This window comes from Agelaius phoeniceus, chromosome 10 (genome assembly GCF_051311805.1).
Source record: "Agelaius phoeniceus isolate bAgePho1 chromosome 10, bAgePho1.hap1, whole genome shotgun sequence".
Classification (NCBI taxonomy): domain Eukaryota; kingdom Metazoa; phylum Chordata; class Aves; order Passeriformes; family Icteridae; genus Agelaius; species Agelaius phoeniceus.
In genome coordinates, this window is record NC_135274.1 from 8,121,231 (window position 1) to 8,138,688 (window position 17,458).

The 17,458-nt window shown below is 41.3% G+C and overlaps 1 protein-coding gene across 11 annotated transcripts in view; it reads left to right on the plus strand.

Annotated features, from left to right (window-relative positions):
* Window positions 1–2,930: 2,930 nt before the first annotated feature.
* GIGYF2 (GRB10 interacting GYF protein 2) overlaps window positions 2,931–17,458 on the plus strand; it is a 74,435-nt gene continuing 59,907 nt past the window's right edge. For 8 of the 11 annotated variants that reach the window (XM_077183783.1, XM_077183787.1, XM_077183790.1 and 5 more), the window contains exons 1-3: window positions 2,938–3,047; window positions 3,917–3,943; window positions 14,887–14,966. In XM_077183783.1, coding sequence (XP_077039898.1) covers window positions 14,926–14,966 — 41 coding nt within the window. In that variant the 5' untranslated portion in view covers window positions 2,938–3,047; window positions 3,917–3,943; window positions 14,887–14,925. Of the gene's footprint in view, window positions 3,048–3,426; window positions 3,613–3,916; window positions 3,944–14,886; window positions 14,967–17,458 lie in introns of all 11 variants that reach the window. The other 3 variants (XM_077183784.1, XM_077183786.1, XM_077183785.1) reach the window with 3 other exon arrangements.

The window sequence follows — 17,458 nt, forward strand, 5'->3', positions numbered from 1 at the left end:
CCAGAGTAGGCAAAGTACAATAGAGGAGTCACTAAAACTTCAGCCAGCACCGAGGGTGGGTTCAGCCTGTCTGGATGCTCAGATTGCAGTGGATTTCTCAAGGATGCTCCTGTCACAGTCATTGTTGTTGGCTGCAGGGGACAGCCTATGGCAGCAGGAAGTCTCACCTAAAGAGCTCAGTGTGGTCACAGCGGAGAGTAAGAGAAATGGTGTGATCAAGCTCTTCCTGGCTTGAGGTTCGGGGTTTATCTGTGAGGATTAAGGAGACAAAATAACATTTTAACCTTAGGGGAGTGTCCAAATAAACCCAAGACATCTAAAAGTAATTGAGTGTTGCAGAAGTAGCAGCTTGTTTATGGTATTGTGTCTTTCAGCACAAGCCACCTGAGGTGACAGATGCATTGAAGTGACTGACTTTAAAAACTGCAGTTGGATGTTTGCCTGCTTTGCTGCTGTTTTCATTATTTTTAGGGATGTGACAAATGAGGACATGGAAAACAGAGGCTGCTGAGAACATATTGATTCTTCCCAGACAAAATCCCTGGTTATTTCAACAAACAGGGGAACCACTTTTCCAAGTAACAAAATGCAGGAGTGGCAAGGGGAAACATGACTGTGACACATCCTTCTGGGCTGCTTTGTGATCATTATTGATCATTTCAAAGCTGTGCACTGTGTTCATAGCCCTACCAGTGTACTGAGAGAGGCAGGCTCCTGCACCCAAGCCAGAATGGGTGAAAACAAGGGGTTAGTAAGGAAAGTTTATAGTATGTTGGGAATGCCACTTCCCTGCACTTGGGTTTTAATGAATGAATTGGCACAGTAATCCAGGGCTCTGAAGTACATCATGCCCTTGGTACCCAGACTGGCTGCTGGGGTGATTTCACACCTACACAATATCAGCTGACATTCTGTCATTGAGCCATGCAGGAATTTTACCGCACGGGTACAGTCTTGAATTTTCATGAGATTCTCTCTGTTCTGCTTGAATGAATTGTGGACTATTTAAGATGCATCTGCTATTACCAAAAGATTGTCATCTGAGTTTCCTTGAGGTATTTTATGGAAATGCCAAGTTCTGCAGATGAGGAATGTTTCAGATGCTTCTTGAATTTGAAATTGGGTTTTTTTTTTTTTTTTTTTTTGGTCTCAGTAATATAATGTTTGTGCTAACTGGGATTAAAAAATTTCCACAAGTGCTAAACATCTTCCATCTCAGATAAAGGTTGTCTTAGAGCATGTGAAAATATTTTTGAGTGCTCAAACTCACATTTGATAAGTAGAATAACAAGGCACAGCTGCTTCTGCAATTAAATTGGAAGTTCTCACTGACAGCTTGAAATGCAGCACGGTTTTCCTCCCTCCCTCTCTTTATCATTATTAGTATTGGCTCAAGCTGTGTGACAACAACCAGGGGGATTGAATACAGCTTATCAGAGGCCTGCCCTTTTCTAGGGAGCTTTGCTTTTCCATACCAGCCTCCTAATGGAGAAATTCCATTCTAGTTTTTTTGGGTGAGGTAGTCCTATGTAGCTCTCAGCTAAAAATAAGTCCCAAGAATTACAGGCTTTCAACCCATTAGCTCACAAGAATCACTAGTATTCACTGTTGCATCATTTTTGGCTGTCATTCAGTACACAATGACAAGTATTTATTCACCTAGAAGAGGATGGAGAAAGAGCTACATGGGTTGTGGCTGACATCATGATTAGAGTGAAACTGTTTCAGCTGAAAACGGTTATACCTTCAGCAATGCGTAACAGCCAAGAATAGTTTTTTACGCTGAAGGAGCCACATGGGGCTATTCTGCCTCATGTACTAATATGGGTTTGGGGACTAAAAATAAACTGGTATTTTTAGCTGAAGAAAGTTTGCCTTGAGCTCCTGATTTTTCCATCAGAAGAGTCAAAATATGTATCATCTAATGCCCTTTTTCTGTCAGCAGCAACAGCAGCTGCTGCTGCCTCCCAGGGTGACTCCCACGGCAAAACGTCCGGGTGAGAGCAGGTTCAGTGCCTGGGCACTGAGAGTGCTCACACACGGTGGCTTCTCACAGAGATTCTCGTGGCCACCGATAAAGCTGAATTTCCTCATGGAACCACACAGAAGAAACAGATAAGGCTTGGAGCCACACTGCGCTGCTGAGGCCGCCTGTGTGTCTGAGACAGTGGCGGGAGGGAGGCAGAATCACGGAATCATTCCGGTTGAAAAAGACCTCTGAGATCATCCAGTCCAACCTGTGACTGATCCCCACTTGTCAACCAGACCAGGGCACGGCCAGGCGTTCCTTGAACACCTCTTGAAACAGTGACTCCATGACCTCCCTTGACAGCCCCTTCCAATGCCTAATCACCCCTCTTGTGAAGAATTTCTTCCTAGTGTCCAACCTAAACTTCACCTGCTGCAGCTTAAGGCCATGTTTTCTTATCCCTTGTTCCCTGAGAGCAGATCCCAAGCCCCTGGCTGCATCCTCCTGTCACAGGGAGTTGTGGGGAGTAGAAAGGACCCCCTGAGCCTCAGGCTGAGCTCCGCTCCCAGCTCCTTCAGCTGCTCCTCGTCTGACTGGTGACCCTTCCCCAGCTCTGTTCCCTTCTCTGGACATGCTCCAGCCCCTTAACATCCTTCCCGAACTGAGAGGCCCAAAACTGGACACAGGACTCAAGGTGTGGCCTTACCAGTGCCGAGTGCAAGGGGAACTGAGTCACTGATTTGATTACCAGGGGTTCGGGCAGCGCAGGAGGCGCGGAGACTTCCGTCCCTGTCATGTCCTTCCAATCTCCCCTCAGGGCTGTGAGGGGAAGGGGTGGAGGGGGGCGCTGCGGGGGCCTCGCGCGTCCGGCAGGGGGCGCTGGAAGCTCGCCCCTCTCCGGCGTGACGTCACACGGAGGGTGGGCGGGAAGCGCCGGTGCTTCATCCGGGTCCCGCGGCGGGGCCTGGGGGCGTGGCCTCACCCTCACGTGACGCTGCGTGGCGGCGCACCCGCCATCTTGTGTTGTTGGGTTGAGGAGCCGCCGCGGCTGTGAGGGACTCTCCGCCCGGGAGCGCAGGTAACGCCGTCCCGCCGCCGCCCGGCCCCGCCGCTGCCCCGGCCGTCCCTACCACGCCCCCGCCGCCGCGCGCCCCGCCCGACCACCGGCCCTGCCGGCGGCTCCCGTCCGCCTCGGCTGCCGCAGCACCGAGGCGCCCCGCGGCCTAACCGGGAGGCGAGGCCGCCCAAGGGGGGTGGGGGGGTGCGCCTGGAGGGCCCCCCTGCGCTCCCCATGGGCCTCTGCAGGGGTCGTTGGAGCTGGGGCGAGCGGGCCTTGAGCTCTCCGTGCGGGTCCTTGGTACTTGTCAGGCGGCGGCGGGGCGCCCGCCGCTCCTCAGCGCCCTCCGGGGCCGTCTCCCCTCGCACTGACCCTTGTGAACTCGCTCGTCCCCTCCCAGCCCAGCGGCAGCGCCGCGGTGAGCCCCGCTTCGAGCACGCCCGGCCCTGTCGGGTTACACTGGCCGAGGAAGGAGGGAGCTCCGAGCCTTCCCCCGCGCAGGCAGCAGGGTGCTGGGAGCAGCGGTGACCGGCAGTGTTTGACTGGAGAAGCCTTGGCAGGCTGAAGAAACATCGATCACAATTGTGTACGTTTGGTATTGATCCAAGACAAGTAGTTTCAGTGTCAACAGAGTACTTACGGCTTTTTCAGTTCTCTCTGATTGCACTTTGAATTGGGACAAGGTGTAGGCCAAAAGGAGGTATTGCCAAGTAGTGCTCCTGGAATAAAAATCCACGTTTCCCCCAGTAACATTCAGTTCAACGTTCGTGGTGTGCTGCTTTTACTGTAATTCTTGAATATCTGTTTGCTTGGGTGGATGGGAAAAGGACTTTTGAATTCTGATTATATTCCTCTAACTTCTTGCTGCACATTTTATTTTCTTGCTTCAGGAGCTGACTTGGGCAAGTTCCTGGAAAGTACGTGTGAATTTTTTTTCTTATGATTCTGCTGGTTGCTTTTGTTCTTAAGAAACTCTTTAATAAACAAAAATTAATTTGCTGTTCTGTGAATGGAGCATTTGGTTGATACACAGTGTGATAATTGGAAACCTTTGTAAACAAAATTGGTTGCAGTTGTCACCAACAAAAGCTTCGTTTTGCTATTTTTAAGTTCTGTTATTGGGTGGTGACTGCAGTGGATAATAAGAGCATTATTGCTATGAGGTGTTGATTCTCTTGCCATGCATTTGAATAGGTATTCTTTGAGCAGTTAGTTGATGCCGGTGTAAAAATGTGTGACCTAATTAATCCTGGAGGTGCTAGCAGAAATGTTGAGTGTCCATGGCCCCATCTGCACCTGCTTTGCTCCCCAGGTTCATGTAGTTGTACAAGTCAGTTGATATCAGTGGTTGTGTGCCTGGTGTTAATTTCTGAATGAATGTGTGATTAAAAAAAAATAAAGTTTCTGTCTAATAGTCTGCTGGATTAAAGTGAAGGCAGAATTTTAGCCCTGGAACTTGGATGTCACCTTTTATTTTGAGACTTTGATAAACTGCTTCAGTATCTGGCAATATTGTGTGTAAATACTGGGGTTGAATGGTGTTAAGAGCTTCGCAGGCTCTCCCAGCCCCTGGATACAGGAATGTGCCTGGGGACACCTGCTCACTGTATTTATTTTGGGGCCTTTTTATGAATGGTTTCTTGAGCCTGTGTTTTAAACCATCAGCATAGAACTAAAATGCAATGTGGTTTTTGGAGCAGCAATGATTTGTTTCACAGGGTGCTTAAAAAAATTTGGTACCACAGTGAAAACTTGGACTCTTACTTTTGTTACAGGTGTTGACCTTGAGGATTGTAAAATATCCTCAGGTGCTCCTGTTTGCATTTTTGCTTGTGTTTCTAAAACATATAGTAAACTAAAACTATGATCCCTGTGATTATGTAAGTGAAAAAAATGCTTGTAAATAGACAGTTGAGGGCTTTGTCATTAGTTTTTTCCTTCCTGTTTTACTCCTCAGTTGAGGAAAAAAAACTGTAAAAAGGGAGTGCAAAGTAGGTTTTGGGATTTTTTAAGGAATTCAGACTAAGCACCATTGTATCTCTCATGTCTGGATGAAGTTCTGTCACTGGGGTTCCTCATACCTGAATGTAAGAAAAAAATCAGTAGTTTTTTTAAGATCTATAGATACTTCATTAAAATAAAACCAACCCTAGATGTCAGAGTCCCATGGAACAAATTGTTGGGACAGCTGAGTGGCTGAAGGCTTTGCTGGTATATCTCTGTGCTGAAAGATCTTTCTATGTAAACCTGAAAGGGAAAACACTGGTTCACAGTAACTGATGAAGATGAGCTGGTACTATGATCTGTGCTTTCCCCTTTGGCCTCTCTGCTCATTTATTTTTTTTTAATTACTAAGAATGTGAAATCTCATTTTGCCTACTTTTGTCTGGTCTTGCAAGTTCGAGTAACTGTCATATATATGGTTCTTATTCTTTCATTGAGGTCTTTAAAATTCTTCCCTAGGACTCTTCAAAGTATGGTATTGAGTTCTCTCAGTCTGATTTAGAAAAAAAAAATCAATTTTCTAGCAATTTTTTCTTAATTCTTCTTTTTCTCTTATTTTTTGCCCCTTCAGTGCTTCTGCTCAAAGATTAGTGGAGATAAACTATATATAATTCATGATTCTAGATAGAGCCATGGGGCAGAGCAAGGGAGCCTTTTCCCTACAGAGCTTCCTAGAGAGCTATTGGATGCTTTGGTGAGGAGAAACATTTTTCTTTGTTTACTGAGGAAGCATTTGCCTTGAAAGGGACTCTTGCTTTGTGTGGTTTTCTCATCAATTTATTTTAATTAATAGAGTGACATTTGAAAGGCAAGGTGTGTGAAATGCTGCAGGGGGGATGGGGTTTGATCTTTTGAGAACTAAGTCGGTTTCCTGCCCAGATTAGCCTCTCCTTGTATCTCTTGCTCTCAACACCAGAACATTTTTTTTGTTTGCATAAGGGATCTGGCTTGAAAATCACCAGAAGTGAGAAAATGTAGCAAGTTTGCTCAAGGTGTGCCTAAGTTATGGATGGAACTAAGAATTAAGTGCTTTAAGTGACAAGGTCTGTACAGTATTGGCCCTCTTGTGGTTGGTGGCAATATGTGTGTGGATATATATAACCAGTTCATCATGGGCATGTTTAATACCATTATTTTTTTTATGTTTAGCTCAGATGGCAGCTGGAGATTGTAGCAGGCTGAGGTCTTTGCATTGCTTTGTTAGGAGCTGAGATTGCCACTGTGTGTTGATTACAAAATGTGTCCACTTCTCTTTTTTAGCAGAGGGAGGGCTTTCATTCCATTTCCTCTAAAGGTGATTAAGCATTCCTTGAATTTGGACACGCTAGACATGGCTTGGTGCCTGCATGGGAAGCTAGGCTGCCATTGAAATTTTTCTTTGCCTCTCTTCTTTTTTAAATGGGAAGGATGCATGGAATTGTTTTGATGCATCTGAGGTTTTTCCCAAGCATGAAATCAAAGTGTGTTTTTTCAGGAGTGAGCCTCTCCTGTAATCCTTAAAGCTTGTAATATATAGAAGCTGGATATGTAGACCTCAGGATTATGAGAAAAGCAGAAGGAATCCCATGAGCTGTGTAGAGGTTGTAGAGTGTGTAGGTCAGTGAAAGTTTTTGATGGCTATTTAGAGAATTGTTTTAAAATACTGTGTTGTTGACTGCTTTCTGGATCACTTTCTAATTTTTGATCATCTCAGTTATTAAAACAGATCGTTATCATAATTCTTTTTGGCCATATGTTTAAAAAATTTAGGGAAATAAAGAGCATAACTTGATGGCTTTAGTAGGTCTGCTTGTATATGTAGTTTGTCATTATGAACAGATAAAGCTTCCATATACAGTTACAAAAACTGTTTAGGGAGATATGTTTGTATCGTTAAATAGTTACTATTCCAGTGAAACTAAGCATGATGCACTACAGTTTGTGTTTTGTTACTTGAAATTTTGTCCTTTTTATTCAGTAGACAAATACCTGTTTCAGGTTCTGGTTACAATGAAACAGTTTCTTTTATGTTCCTTCTCTTCCTGACAATACATGCATGTTGCATTCTGTTAGTAGCATTTTATGGTAAAGATACTGGCCTGTGTGACTGGGAGACTCAGAGGGTGTAGATGTCCATGGGTTGGTCAGTTTGGGTGAAAGCAGATGGGATCCATGTGTGGTGGGGTGTCCATTCAGACTGGAAGAAACAAGGAGGAGATACACTCTGGACACTGCAGAGATGACTTTGGCTTTGTGATGAAATTTGTGATGATAGATAGCTGAATAGCTGAATTTATGTGCATTCAGTCTTAGAGTCAGAATGTCATGTGGAAGGAGTTGGTTTGGCTGGCAAATAATGGATTTATAAAGTGATTTTTGGAGCCATGTGTGTTAGAATCTGAGGATGATTTAGTTGGAAGAGCCTTTGGTGGTTGTCTGCTCCAGCCTCCTGCACAAAGCAGGGCTGACGTCAGTGTTAGACTGTGTGTGACAGAAAGTGAGTGAGGCTGATCATGGAATAGCATATGGCAAGGTTTTTATGGAAAAACATTTCATAACTTGACTTAATAAATCAGATGCCCCATTCAACCACCATTAAAACCAGTGGAAGCTTTCATGGTAGGCTTAGTTAATGCTGAATCATCTGCATATGTGATTTTCTCTAACACTAAGTTTTAAGAGTACTAAGGCCAGGATCAGGCTAACATGACAAGTCAATTTACAAAGATATAATTCTTAGATCAAATTAAGTGAATTTTTTGGCAAATTTTGCAAAAATGGATATGCTATTAAAAAGTATCATAGTTCATATGTAGTATGCAGTCTGATAGACATGCTGATTCTCTATGTTAGAATATTTTATTAAACACTCACTGTTGAATGTTTGTTTCCTGAAGTTTAGGATGTCTCAGAACTGCAAGAGCAGGAAACCTTAAGGAACAGGGTGGGAGGGGAGGGAGAGAATATCCAAAGGCCAAAGAAGCTGGTTATTTAAATGATATGTTAAAAATGAACCCCTGAACCTCTCAGCAACCCAGATCTCTTAACTCAGTGGTTGTTGTCAGTGACCGTAGTCTGAAGCTGTGTTCCTCCACTTTGAAAACATTATGGGTACATAATGTGTATGGTGAGTGGGAGAGAGGTGGTGCACTGGGGTTTTGGTTGCATTCACAGTCTGGCTGCTGGCCCTGCTGGGGAGCAGCTAGACTGACTTGGCATCTTGATCTCTCATGCCTTGTGGAAAGGCACAGGTGGAATAGTTACCTACCAGCAAGTTTTCCATGTACAAGGTAGACAGATGTGAAAGTGATTTTTGCTTGCTTTGTTTTTAAGCTGGAGAGTGAGCTCTAGCCAGGATTTTGGGATAGGATTTGGAATGAGAAGCATTTGTGTTCCAGCCAGTGGCAAGGCCAAGGGTGTGGTTCCCTGACTCTGCTTGGATTTTAATCGCTGGTGTCTGCCTTTGCCTGCAGTCTGGTAATGAAGGTGGAGGTCACGCTGTGTTCTGGTGGGGGAAGTGGGAAAAGCGTTCACCTTGGGCTGTGTGCAGGTGAAGCAAGAAGTGGAAACTCTCCAGCCTACATCTAACCACCAAGTTCACAATAGTAGGTAGGAAAGGAGGAGAACATCTTGAGTTGTGTTACTTAATGTTCTCAATTCTTTTTTGATTTGGTTATCAGGTGTGTAGGTCTTGTTAGTCTCTTGTGTCAGTTCTGTCCTTGAAGGGCTACTTGTATTTGTCCTTCTTGACTAGGGTGCAACATGTTGCAAGCTGAGGTGCTCCATAAAGCTTTAGGTGCACCTGTGCAGTGAGCAGGGGAGTGCCACTTTGAAAGTGCTGTTTGAGGTAGTCATGGACAATTTCTGATCAGAAATTGCCAAGAGATTGAAATACTTTGGCAAGGGTTTGAGACAGGGAGGTTATAAGACTTCAAGAGATCTAGAAATGTAAGTGTAATAATAGAGGCACAGTTTCTGGAGAAGTGGATGGTTTGGACATGGCTCCCTTAGGAAAAGCTTTCTGGTGTGTGGGTAGATAGACCTTGGAAAATTCATGTCTTTATCAGGAATCAAGTTTGGTAAGCCAGAAGGGACTCCTGTGACTTGTCTGGCATCTTGTATAATGTGACTAATAGGTTTTTTCTTTCTCTGATTAATTTTCTGTTTAAACTAGAACATACTTAGTAGAACTATTTTCACATTGATCTAAAATAAGGTAGCTTTGTTGATTATCTCCAAATGTTTTCCTTCAGTGAATCAACTTGGATCTTCTGATATTTTTACCTGAAGTGATCATTTACAGACTAAGATACTTAATTTTTTCTCAAAGCTCAATAAATAGAGCTTTAGTATGTTGTTGGTGTTTTTTCTTCTCACTGTAGGGCACATCTGTCAGATTCTATCAATTTTTGAACACCTGATTTATCAGCTCTTTTGCCCCTTACAACAGAAAGGGCACAGTATCACTTCAGTGGTAAAATTTGGTGTATATTTACTCTGCATTTTTGTTTTCTCGGATTAAGTGGTTTTTGTTAGCTCTTCTTAATGTAATACATCTCAGCATGGTTGCAGGACTGTGTTTTTCCAGAATAGTCTTACATTTCTTATATATCTCCTGTGTTTTCTGCTTGTGAGTCTCTTGACTTTGCCTTATTCAGTGCAACCTGCTGTACTGGACTGAGTCATTGAATAATTCATGGTGGTACTATTGATGATGTGTCATTTCCATTATTTACCATATCCATGTTTGTCATCCTTAGGTTTTAGAAGTTTTGTGGCCAATGTTACAGACTGTAGAAGATAGCTTCTTACCTCTTAGGTGATTTTGAGACTTTTGTTCTGTCTGAGATGGGTTGTTGTAGATTCTTTGGAAGAGAAGAAAACTTAGGTTATGATTTGAGATTTTTTGTGTGGTTCTAAAGGATTTTGTCCTTTTTAACATTCTACTGAATTGAAATGTCCTACAGAAGTTAAAATTTATCTACTTTATCTACTCAAGCAATGACTTTTCTGTTTTTACAAAAGTATATTTTGATTGCATGTCTTCCATAAATCTATGTTGCCTGGCCTTAATTATGTCAGTGTCCTTTAATCAGTGTTGTCTGCTTTAGCCAGTGATTAATATCAAACAGGTTGTGTAGCCACCTGAGTCATCCTGTTTACCATTGTACTTCAAAGATGGCTTTCATACAGTTGTGGATCATCCTTAATATTTCAAAATTTAGAGAAAATCAGCATTAATTTTTTAGTGAACCTGTTAATTTTTTTAAAAACCCAGTTACTGGCACTGACATTAGCTAGCTCTAGTAGCTGCCTGTGGAATGTTTTCTTGCTTGTGGAAGGTGAAGTTTTCTCATCTTGATGTAATGTTGCTGTTGAATGGTGGAACACTACTGTTAAATTCCTTCTCCACGTTTATTTAAGGACAACCCATTTCCTTCCACTTAAGACTGCTCATGTTGGATTTCTGTTGTGATCTTTGGTTCTCACATTTTCATCCAGTTTCTACGTTTAAAAGACTCTTTCAGACCTTCAGTAGCAACAGAACTATCTTGAAAGAAAAGGATACTTTTCTTCTTAAACTTCTCTGATCAAAGAGTAGACCATTTAAAAATAAAATAACTGTGTATAGAAAGGATCAGTGGTATGTATTTTTCAAGGTTTAGCTTTCCAAAGTTAATTAAAAACCTAAGCATGCAGTGGTCCCAAAGCTATAAATTGCAATGACAGTCCAAATCTTTTAATTTTTTTTTTTTGTCTGCAGAAAAGATTAGATTGTCAGACCTGAATGCAGCCTAGGCTTAACTTAGAATGCCAAGAACCTCTCTCTTGGTAGTCTCTACCCAGAACATCTTGGTGAGACAGGCAGTCATGTGCTACTAGCTGAGGGAATTCTGTAATGGAAATGTAGGAATTCAACATTGCCTGAAAGTCTTAATGCAGGTGCCCATCAGTAATAAATGAACCTTAATTTTATTATGTGAGCTTGAGCAAAGTCTGGAAAATGTGGTAGTTTTGATATTTCAAATCTCTGAAAACAGCTTTTTGGCTAGATATTTATTAGCTAGCTGTATGTTTTACATAGGATACCAGAGGTTGTGGGCAAAATGTGCCACAGTAATTGTTGACCTTCAACTGAAACATCTTACACATTTTAACACATAAATCTAGCTAGTAGAATCAAGTTCTGGCTTGTGTCTGTAGCAGATGTTTGAGAGCTTTAATACATTTGTAAAGTACTAAATAGTGAGCTTGAAAAATAATTTAAGAAACTAAGCTTGGTAAAATAGCCATTGTTCCTAAAGTAAGCCAGTGAAATGAGTGTTGCTGATGGCAGCTTCTGCATGTATAATATTACCTGTTAATTGTGAGTGAAAGCCACTTAAAGGCTTCATGTTATTAGATTACAGTTTGTGTCTGTTCATAGGGTGGACTTCTGATTTTCAAAGTACTAAACAGCTGACAAAATAGGGGTTTTTCCCCTTGCCAGCCTCCAGGTTGTTGGTGGGGTTGATGTGATTTCTCTTTTCACTCCTGCATGCTGATGGCAAGTTGGTGGCTGGTTGTGGCTGTCACCTCAGGAAAATAGGGTCCCAATTCCATTTTGCCCTAAAAATATGCAGGAAAACCCCAACTGTTTGTAGGGTTGCACTGGCACCCTGATCAAGTATTGACCTTATTTGAAGAAAACTTTGGAAAAATGTTCCACTTTGGAGGAGTGGTGGGAAGCACCAGGTAGCTGCCTTGGCCAAGCAGTGGTATTAACTTGCCACTGTTATCAAAATACTGCCTCAGTTTCTTGCTTCAGCTTGAGGCTGCCCATGTAAAATCTGTACTGTGGAGATTCCTGCATGAATAACCTTTGATTTGTAGAAAACCTCAACTCACAAAACTAGCTCTTCAGAAAGGGGCTTTTCCCTCATCAAACTATATCAAGGAGGAAATATTAGGTATATGTTATTTTTGTAATTTGCCATCCTTGATTAATAAGGGAGCAGCATTTTAATAAATACCAAAATCAACCTTTCTGTTATTAATACTGAATTTTAAGACCCAGAAAAATGATCTAGATAATAAAGATGTGATAAGTTTACCATTTTGGCTAAGCAAAAAGCGTGAAGTTTGTGACCTGATCATTCATTCCCGTCTCTGAATTCCTCATCCTTTTTCTTGCTCCACCCTGACTTTCTCCTCCTGTGCTGCGAGTGCTGCCTTGTCCACTCCAACTTGCCTTTCCAGTTAGTGCAGCTTCTCCTGCACACGAGCCAGGTGTGGTGTGCAGTCACTGGCAGAGGCTCCTCTCAGCTTGGTCTCCATGCTCTCCCCTTTTGGCTGCCACTTTGAGAGCCAGCAGAAGCAGCACAGGGTTTCCACTCCCTTTGTTTTATCTGCTCTCATGTGGCTTTAGTGTTTTCCTGTGGTGCACTTGCTGTCTTAGCTTTCCTGAGCCTTTTCCCTGTTCTTTGCCTTCCCTCTCCCAAATCATTGCCCATTTCCAGGGTGTCTCTTGTCCAATATTTTTCTCCCAGACTTGCCTGTAATTTCTTTTTAATGTGTGTTTTATTTCTGGGTAATGTTGCCTGTTCATTTCACCTGTCACATCTGTTCAGATCACATGCATGTCTGGTTTATTCTGTTTCAGAGGGGATGTGTTCAGTACAATTTCATTCACTTACAGTTGTCTTGTTTTCAGTTCACAATTCATACAGTCAGAACTGTTAGGGATGGAGTAACTTAGCTGAGTGCAGTACAGAAGAGGAAGAGTTCACAAAACAAAGTGTGGTGGCCAAAATGAGGGAAAGGGAAAGCCATTCAGCAGCTCACTGGGATGAGACTAGCATTAGAAGTCTAGTAGAGAAACATGACAGCATCCTCAATATTTTGGGAAGATAATGCAGAGGCTGAACAGTGGGGCCAAGTGGGTCCAGAACCAGTGAACAGCTTGGTCCTAACTGGGTTTTAGTGCTTTGTCCTTGTATCTGATGTTTTTGTTGTTTAAGCCTGAGTGCCAGCCTTTTTGGCATTACTGATACTAGACTAGCTTTGATGTTAGGAGTTAAAGATCCCAGGTTCCCTGGTGATGCACATGGATTGATCTGAAACTCGCCAGCCCCAGCAGAAGGGTTACAGGCATTGCAGGAATGGAGGGACAGCCATCCAATGAAGGCTGCTAGGAATTGTGTTAGAGGCTTCTTTCTGCCCAAGTGTGCATGAGGCTTTACTTGAATTGCCCCACAGTATTTTCTCTTGTGGCTGTTGCATATTGTCTTTGGGTATCTCACCCTATATTCTGATATGCAGGATGGTGAATGGATATAGCTTGAATGTTCTCATGAGCTGTAAGCTCTTCAAAAAGGCAACTCAGATCAGACCAAAATCATCTCAGACTAGGCCTGTGAGAATATCTGGGTATTTTTGTATTAGCTTTTGGTGCAGGTAGTAAGAGTAATTCCATTTAATTGTCTAGAATTATTGTGAAAATAAAACCATTAAGATTTGTATATAATTTACTTTGTGTATGGGATAAAGAAGATACAGCATGTTGTTAAAATACATAAGCCAAACATTAGTTGGTGGGTTTAGACTGCAGGGAGTTTATAAGCATTTGTAATCTTATGCCCAGAGTATTTGGGTGAAATCTGCTCAAGCAATTTTAGCATATTTCATTTTAGCATGCTTTGTCGTTTTCTCACTTTGAGAGTCTTGATTTATTTTCTTTAATATCATTACTTCTGTGGAATAAATAGAAGGGAAAAAAGCTTCCTTTGTTTAGTTTTGTCTGGCTTTTTTTTTCAGTAATGCCCTTTCCACCTCTATCTCCCTGGATTTTGTTTTTCATCACCCTTTCATGCAAAGTATGGACAAACTCATGAAGTTCCTTATTTAGTCCCTGGATCTGCTAAGGGATGTGGTTCTGATACAGCAAAATTCCCTCCCTGGTGCTATGGGTTCTTGAATTCTAATCAACCAGTGTCTGAAGATGATGCTTCAAATTCTTTTTTTTTCTTGGGCTTTACCTACAGTGTGTTTGGTTTTTAAAAAAACAACCTATCTTCCTCTGCAGATTTGGATTTGGCTGCTGCTGGAAGGAAAGAGGAGCTGTATTTATTGCATGAAAGGGCACTTCTCCAGAACTGCCTGGGCTGGACTTGGTTCTGTTAGGGAAAAGTTACCTTACCTTAGGCTTGTTCTTTCCCTCCTCTATGGCTTCAGCTGCTCTCATCCATACACTCTGGATATGTAGGAGCTTGACTTGAGCCTTCCTGGTGTCTGCAGGAGTTACCTTGGCTAATAGTAATGAAATCAGCTGGAGTCTGAACTTATGCATTTCTTTTGCCTAATAAAAGCAAGAATGAAAGAAATACTGTCATTTGCCTGCAGAATATTGGAGTATTTGGTAGCATTGGATGTACTCAATCTTTAGAAGGCTTATTTTTCAAGAATGAGCAGTGGAAAATTCTTGAATACTCTGCCACTCAGCTGGCAAATCTGTCTTGCTGTAATTCTAGTGGGGTTTTTATCCTCTTGTAATTGTCAGGAAGCAGCAATTCTGTTAATTAAGCATTACTGTTCTTGGAGAAGAGGATTATGCATCAAGTTCTCTGTGTTTGTACAAATTGTTTCCTCAGACACCCTAATCCAGTGTCCTGTTTGAGCTGTTAAAAGAGGGATTTAGGGAAGAAATCTTGATGCAGTTGCTCCTATATTACTAAATCAATCTGTGTTGGAAAGCTGAAATGGATTCCTTAAAAAAAAATTCACTGTAGTCAGTTTTTTCACTTCTTTGCATGACCAGGTGTGCTTTTGTATTTTGAATTAATCTGTGAAGGGCTGTACCAATCCAGCTGTTTTCATAATAAATATCTTTATTTTTCAGGTTCACACTTTTTAAAAAAGAGGAATAGAACAGGAAAAAATGGCAGCAGAAACTCAGACACTTAACTTTGGGCCTGAATGGTAAGTTTTGTCTATTTTGTCAGACTCCAGAACTTGTTTAAAAGGATTTTTTTTTTCCTTTGGAGCAGAATTGATTATGAGACTGAATGGGATATACTATCTTTATTTTGTCCTGTTTTGCCTCAGTCCCTGGCCTGTGATCTAAAGCAATGTTATAAAATTAGTCTTCATTTTGTGAATTGGCATTGGGTAGGAATTGAGTTGGGCTTTTTGTTATGTTAATGCATAATATTTACCTTGCTGCCAAGCACTTGAAGGAGGAATAATGTTTATGATCTCAGAGGTATGCACAGAATAATTGAAGATGTGCTTGTTCAGTCTTTCTGTGTGATGAATGTTAAAAAGGAAATTCCTAAACTCTCCTCACTATACTTGAATCTGTAGCTAAGCAAGCTTTTTCTTTTTCCAGTTTTAAAAAACTTAATCCCTGTATGGAATATGGGAAAAATGTGGGTTTTTTGTCAGTGTCCTGCACATTTGTATTGAAAAGTGTCAGGAAAAGAGAGCTGTTGGGTTCAAGGCACTCCATGCTGTCATTTAATTTTGTCAGCTGTTAGTTTTACAGCTTGTCTGACGTGCATTGTCCTGGCTTTTGTAAAAGAGCAATTGCACAGGTGTGATTATTCAGTATTTGTTCCAATTTCTTGTTAAAGTATTGGTGAGTTCAGTTACAAGCAAGAATTGTGAATGGTGTGGTTTCTGAAGAGTGTTTGATGTCCAAGTGTGTGAATGGGAATGCAGAGTGGTTATAGGAAATAGAATTGCTGCAGAGCATGTGATACAACTGTTACTTGAATACATTCACTTTTGCTGACACATTTCTATACACAATATACAGAAATTGGAGAGGATTCAGTGAAGAAGTAAGACATGATTTGCAGCCTGTGAAACAATGAGAGCTCAGTCTATTTTGTTAGAATGAAAGAAGGTTAAAGCACGAATTTATCAATATCTATAAATATACCCACCAGGCAGATATCTTGTGCTGGAGTGTTCTTCAGTGTAAGACACAGACATGATTACATTCTTGATGGATGGAAGCCAAAGTTATATTAAAAAAGACAATTCTAAAAAAAGCATATATATTTCAACAGTAACTTAATTGCTGTGTCACAGTGAGGGGACTGTCATAGTGAGTCTCCAGTTAGTTTAAAAACTAGATTATGTATGGAAACGTATACTTCAGTGAATTAGTGTATTTTTACATAAAGAACATAAGATTTATAATTTTTCTTTTGGGTTGTGGTATAGTCATGACTGTCACATAAGCTGCTGTATCACTTAACAGTGAGACTCTGGTCACGTTTTTATCTGATTGGTGTTGAACAAAGCACTGAGCCATCAAAGCCTTTAAATAATTCTTCTGCAGGCACAATTTGTTTGGAAGTGGTATGTAGAGGAACTGCCACGCGGTGGCACCAAACTAAAGAAATAACATCAGCTCTTGACTTGCAAATCATTTTTTCTTTTCTTCAAAGGAAAAGAAAGGACAATAAAACAAATCGAAGCATGTTTCAATAATTAGGTGAAAGGTATTCTCTGAATCACTGTTTTAATTTAGAGCTACTTCCCTGCCAAGGATTTTTTGATTGCTGAGAAGAGCTTTTACTGTTCTACTTGTCTAAGTTGCTCATCAAAGAGAATGTAAGAAAATCAGCAGGGTTTTGTTTCTTTACACACATATCCTTTTGTAAAACATTCCTCAAACTTAAAAATACCAAGGATTTGGGTAGCTGAGGAAGTGGCTGTGTAGAATGAGACTAATTCACCTGCAGAATGGGCATAATGTACAACAGTGAGGTGCTACCTGCAAGAAGTCAAGTAACTTTCCTGTGTGGGATGAGAGCAAATGTATTAGCATATTTATCTGTTACCATAAAGCAGATTTATTAGATTGCTGGTTCAAGTGTCTCTGAGGTAGAGTGTCACTGTATTTTGTACATATCTTTTTATTTTATTTTTTCTTTTATTGATACCCTAAGTTAGATGTTACATGCACTCTCAAAAAATAAAAGCCGTTAACTTTAATTTGTGTAAAAGGGATTTATGGCAAGGAAGGATTCCAGAGACACAAGAAGAAACTTCATTATAAAATTTACTGTGCTGTTCTGTTAAACTTGATGAAACATCTGAATTAACTCTTTCCTTAGCTTAATATTTGCTGCACTCTCTAGCACGGTAAGAATTTTTCTTGGCAAAGGGAAGCTGTTGTCATTAAGGTGTCCCACTGATTTGTGTGCAGCCTGTGTGAATAGCTTGGGCAAGGCTTTAGGGGGGTATAGCTGCCTTGCTGTATAGTCAGCATAAGAGTTTTCCTGGGGCAAGTTGAATTCCTTGATGTGCTCATGGGAATTCTTTTATTTCTTGCTTTCCTGGCTGTGGGTGAAACAAGGGAAGTTCTTCCACTCCTCCTATTGAAGCACTGAGAGTTTTGAAGTTAAACTGTTAATGTCTTTACTTTCAGTATTGTATTTATTTTGTTTGTGTCAAAT